This window comes from Priapulus caudatus, unplaced genomic scaffold (genome assembly GCF_000485595.1).
Source record: "Priapulus caudatus unplaced genomic scaffold, Priapulus_caudatus-5.0.1 Scaffold844, whole genome shotgun sequence".
NCBI lineage: Eukaryota > Metazoa > Priapulida > Priapulimorpha > Priapulimorphida > Priapulidae > Priapulus > Priapulus caudatus.
The window spans coordinates 159,656-164,613 of record NW_014577905.1 but is presented as its reverse complement, the minus strand read 5'-3'; the positions used below and the strand labels follow the sequence as shown (position 1 = coordinate 164,613).

General features: G+C 49.7%; 1 protein-coding gene across 1 annotated transcript in view; it reads right to left on the bottom strand.

Annotated features, from left to right (window-relative positions):
• Positions 1–4,014: 4,014 nt before the first annotated feature.
• LOC106813917 (putative all-trans-retinol 13,14-reductase) overlaps positions 4,015–4,958 on the bottom strand; it is a 17,273-nt gene continuing 16,329 nt past the window's right edge. Inside the window, exon 4 of the mRNA XM_014818161.1 lies at positions 4,015–4,133. Within this exon, the coding sequence (XP_014673647.1) occupies positions 4,015–4,133 (119 nt within the window). The remainder of the gene's footprint in view (positions 4,134–4,958) is intronic.

The following is a 4,958-nucleotide window of genomic DNA, read 5'->3' as shown; positions in this document are numbered from 1 at the left end:
CATGTGCGCGTTCTGCGTGCGTGGCATGTACGGGTCTGCCGTGCGTGCAATGGCCGTCTTGCGTTCCAGTGCCATATTGTGCTTGTCTGCGTCCGTGCGTGCATGTGCCGCGCCTGCGTGCGTGCATGTTGCCGTCTGAGTGCGTGCATGTGAGCGTTCTGCGTGCCGTGCATGTCCGCGTCTCGTGCAATGCATGTGCGAAAGTCTGCCGTGCGTGCATGTGCGCCGTCTGCGTGCGTGCATGTGCGCGTTCTGCGAACGCAATGTGTGCGTCTGCGTGCGTGCATGTACGGGCCTGCGGCGTGCGTAGCATGTGCGCGTATGCGTGCGTGCAATTGTGCGCGCTGAAAGTGGCCATGCCAATGTGCGCGTCTAGTGCGTGGGATGTGCGCGTTGCGTGCGTGTATGTGCGCGTCTGCGTGCGTGCATGATGCGCGTCAGCGTGCGTGCGTGATGTGCGCGCTGCAGTGCGGGACTAGTGCGGCGTCCCTGCGTGCGTGCACTGTGCGCTATCCTGCGCTGCGTGGTGCGGTGCGCGGTCCTGCGTGCGTGCATGTGCGCGTCTGCGAACGTGCATGTGCGCGTCCTGCCGTGCGGCGCTTCTGCGTGCGTGGATGTGCGCGTCTGAAGTGCGTGATGTGCGCGTCTGCCGTGCGTGCATGTGCGCGCGTCTGCGAACGTGCATGTGCGCGTCTGCGTGCGTGCGCTTCTGCGTGCGTGGATTGTGCGCGTTCTGAGTGGTGGATATGCCGCGTCTGCGTGCGTGCATGTGCGGCGTCTGCGTGCGGTGCGATGTGCGCGGTCTGCGTGCGTGCATGTGGCGCGTCTGCGTGCGTGCATGTGCGCGTCTGCGTGCGTGCATGTGCGCGTCTGCGTGCGTGCATGTGCGCGTCTGCGTGCGTGCATGCGCGTCTGACTGCGTGGAATGTGCGCGGTCTCGTGCGTGCATGTTCCGGCGTCTGAAGTGCGTGCATGTGCGCGTTCTGCGTGCGGGGCCCAATGTGCGCCGTCTGCGTGCGAGCAATGCATGTGCGCGTCTGCGTGCGTGCATGCGTGCATACGCGACCGTGTGCAAATGTGCGTGCGTGTTTGCATGCGTGCCGGAAAGCCTGTGTATAACTGTAAACACATATGTGCGTTAGGGCAGACCCGTAGCCTGTGTGTGTGGGGGGGGGGGGGGCAAGGGGGCAGGTCCCCTTTTTTAGCTGTTACCACAGCATAGAAGGGGAAGCTTCTTTACCACAGCTAGAGGAGGAAGCTTCTCTCGCCATACTAGAAGAGAAGCTTCTCCCGCCCACAGCTAGAGGAGAAAGCTTTCTCTCGCCACAGCTAGAAGAGGAAAGCTTCTCCGGCCACAGCTAGAGAAGAAGCTTTCTGTTACCACACTAGAGGAGGAAGCTTCTGTTACCAACAGCTAGAGGAGGAAGCTTCTGTTACCGACAGCTAGAGAGGACAGCTTCTGTTACCAACAGCTAAAGAGAGGAAGCTTCTGTTACCAACAGCTAGAGGAGGAAGCTCTCCGCCCTACAGCTAGAGAGAAAGCTTCTCAGACCGCCATCAGCTAGAGGAGAAGCTCTGTACCACAAGCTAGAGGTAGGAAAGCTTCTGCTACGCACAGCTTAGAGAGAAAGCTTCTCTCCGCCAACAGCCTAGAGGAGGAAGCTTCTGTTACGCAACAGCTAGAGAGGAAGCCTTCCTGTTACCACAGGCTAGAGAGAAAGCTTCTGCCCACCACAGCTAGAGAGGAAACTTCTCCCGCCCACAGCTAGAGAAGAAGCTTCTCCCGTCAACAGCTAAGAGGCAAGAAGCTCTTGTTTAGCCACAGCTGAGAGGAGGACGCTTCTGGTTACCACAGCTTAGAGGAGGACAGCCTTCTTTACCACAGCTAGATAGAAGCTTCTGTTACCAAAAACAGCTAGAGGAAGGATACTTCCTGCCCCCGCCCAGCTAGAGAAGAAGCTTCTGTTACCACAGCTAGAGGAGGAAGCTTCTCCCGCACAGCTAAGAGGAGGAAAGCCTTCCCGCCCAGCGCTAGAGGAAGAAGCTTCTCTCGCCACAAAGCTAGAGGAGGAAGCTTCTGTTACCATACATGATAGAAGAAGGAAGCTTCTGTTACCACAGCTAGAGGAGGAAGCTTCTGTTACCACAGCCTAAGGAGGAAAACTTCCTCCTCGCCACAGGCTAGAGGAGGAAGCTGTCTGTTACCACAGCTAGAGGAGGAAACTTCTCTCCCCACAGCTAGAGGAGGAAGCTTCTGTTACCCACAGCTAGAGGAGAAAGTTCTGTTACCACAGCTAGAGGCAGGAAGCCTTCTGTACCACAGCATAGAGGGAGGTAAGCTTCTGTTACCACAGCTAGAGGAATACGAAGCTTTCTGTTACCCCACAGCTAGAGGAGAAAAGCCTTCTGTACACAGCTAGAGGAAGGAAAGCTTCTGTTACCACAGCTAGAGGAGAAAGCTTCTGTTACGCACAGCTAGAGGAGGAAGCTTCTGTTTACCACAGCTAAGGAGGAAGCTTACCTCGCCCGCCACAATCTAGAGGAGGAAGCTTCTCCGCCACAGCTAGAGAGGAAGCTTCTGTTACCAACAGCTTAGAAGAGGAAGCTTCTCCGCCACAAGCTAGAGGAGAAAGCCTTCTTTACCCACAGCTAGAGGAAGGAACTTCTCTCCTCACACTAAGGAAGAAGCTTCTGTTGCCCACAGCTAGAGGAAGAAGCTTCCCCTGTTACCCACTAGAAGGAGGAAACTTCTGTTAACCACAGCTAGAGGAGGAAGCTTCTTCCGCCCACAAGCTAGAGAGAAATCTCTTATATATATATATATATATATATATATATATATATCATGTTTGTTGACTGCCATTCTATTATTGAACAGCCTAGGTGCCAGTGGACTCGTTCGTATGTACATGGAAGACCGTTGATTAGACCATGTTTGCATTGTACCTATTTTGGTTCATAATTGCATTGTGGCGCCGTCTCTAGGCTAGTATTGTCATTTACTCGCTCATGTAGCGCTCTACATTTGCAGGTTTCCACGTTTCCAGCTTAACGTAGTCAAGCTTACTACACCATGTTATATAAAACCTAACTTAAGTTCCCATCAAATAATGAAAACATTACATAGACAAGATAACAAACATAAATGTTTGAAGTTAAAAATTTATTTTAGAATTCCTTTAAATGGGAAAAACAAACCTGGTATGTGTATATGTGATAATTAATAATGAGCAGAAAGCAATTACTCACACACATATACACGTCTCTATGCAATACACCACAATTTTTGTCAATCCAATACCAAAGATTCTTTACAAACAAATTTTTTAACACAACAAATTTTCACTCCCATCTTTGAGCATAAAATATAGGATACATGATTTGTCAGTGCAGCTAGAAATAAGATTAGTTATACGAGATCATCCGTAGATATAGCTCCGTGGTAGCTGTGAGAAACATCACACCCAGTATACGTCCAACTGTTTAAATTCCGATCTCCCATACAGCTTGTTTACAGCACGTACTCGATTTTTAGGAGATTCTAGATGTAAGTAACACTACATTATTTTATTGGCAGCAACTGATTGCCCACTAGGTGAATATGCACTTGCGTGCATGAAGATGCAACCTGCCAACGCCATTTTTAAAGCTAGTGCCTAGGACCCGAATTAACAGGCGCACAGAGAAGAGGGTACGTGTTTCGTTGACTGTGGTGTTCACTCACACGCCATTGCTATCACTGGAGATTCGACCAAGACTTCCCAGAGGAACAGATGAAACGAGTTAAACAAAAGCCTTCAATATTTAAATGATATACTTCATATCGAAAACACATTACGCTTTCCGGACACAGCCTCTTCTTGTACACACCCAATCCTACTTACCAAATCTTGCAAACAATGCCAATAAATACAACCATATAACGTGTTGGAACCGCACAAGGGTGGACGCCAATCGAGGCAGGAAGGAATGCGCGGTGGCGCGGATGAAACGTCCACCAGGTGGCAGAGCAATCTACTCTACTGTGTACACCATCAGGAAGTTTTCATCGCCGATCTTCCTTGCTCCGACTGGCTCACTGCCAGGGGGCGCTGGAGTGAATCCAAGGAACATGAATGTTCTAATGAGTGACGCTGAAACAAAACACAAGACGCTTTCAGACTGGCACAGCGACGGTGTTCACGGAAATGTAACAAAATCTCATTGATTGTGTTGATTGTTTGCAACTTGGAACTCAACTGAAAAAGCATAGTTTGGTTCATAGTTGGGTTGTCACTCACTGGTTGTACTCGTTTATGTTAAATAGCGGGGCGTGGTTTGTGAGTCGGATGTTAGTAATTTGCTGATACCATGCAATGGGTTTTCCAGGATGCCTGTGTGCCACTGTGGCACATAAGACTCTTTAGCTCTGGCCTTTACAGACATATTTGCAGTTTTAATCGAAATATTTCTAGGTGGACCTAATATGTACCCCCTACTATCTGATTTGTTCTTTACAGTCAACCGACTTCACAAAAACAACATGTACCATGTAAATCACAGTTCCGATTTCTTAACACACGACGACGGCATCTTAACGTCGGGCTATTACAGGGGTCGAAATTAGCGGTATCCCGATATCTGCGGGATAGTAGATTCTTGTGTTGGATACCAGATTTCAATGCTTGGTATCCCACCGGGATAGTAAAAAAAAAATCATCAAAATCGAGATAGTGGTTATTGAGTTATCAACTTTATACGGCAGCGCATCTGAGCGAGTGCGCGCGATCTGATCATAAATGTGATGTGTATACATTGTATCAAGTGAACCAGACAATGTGTCTAGACAATACGTCTGCAGTGTACTTGTCTGTGCATATCTGTGAATCTGTTTTCATGTTTTTAGCTCATCTGACATAGTCAGATGCAGCTTGTAGAATCGCTTGATCGTCCGTCCGTCCGTGCGTCCGTCCGGCCGT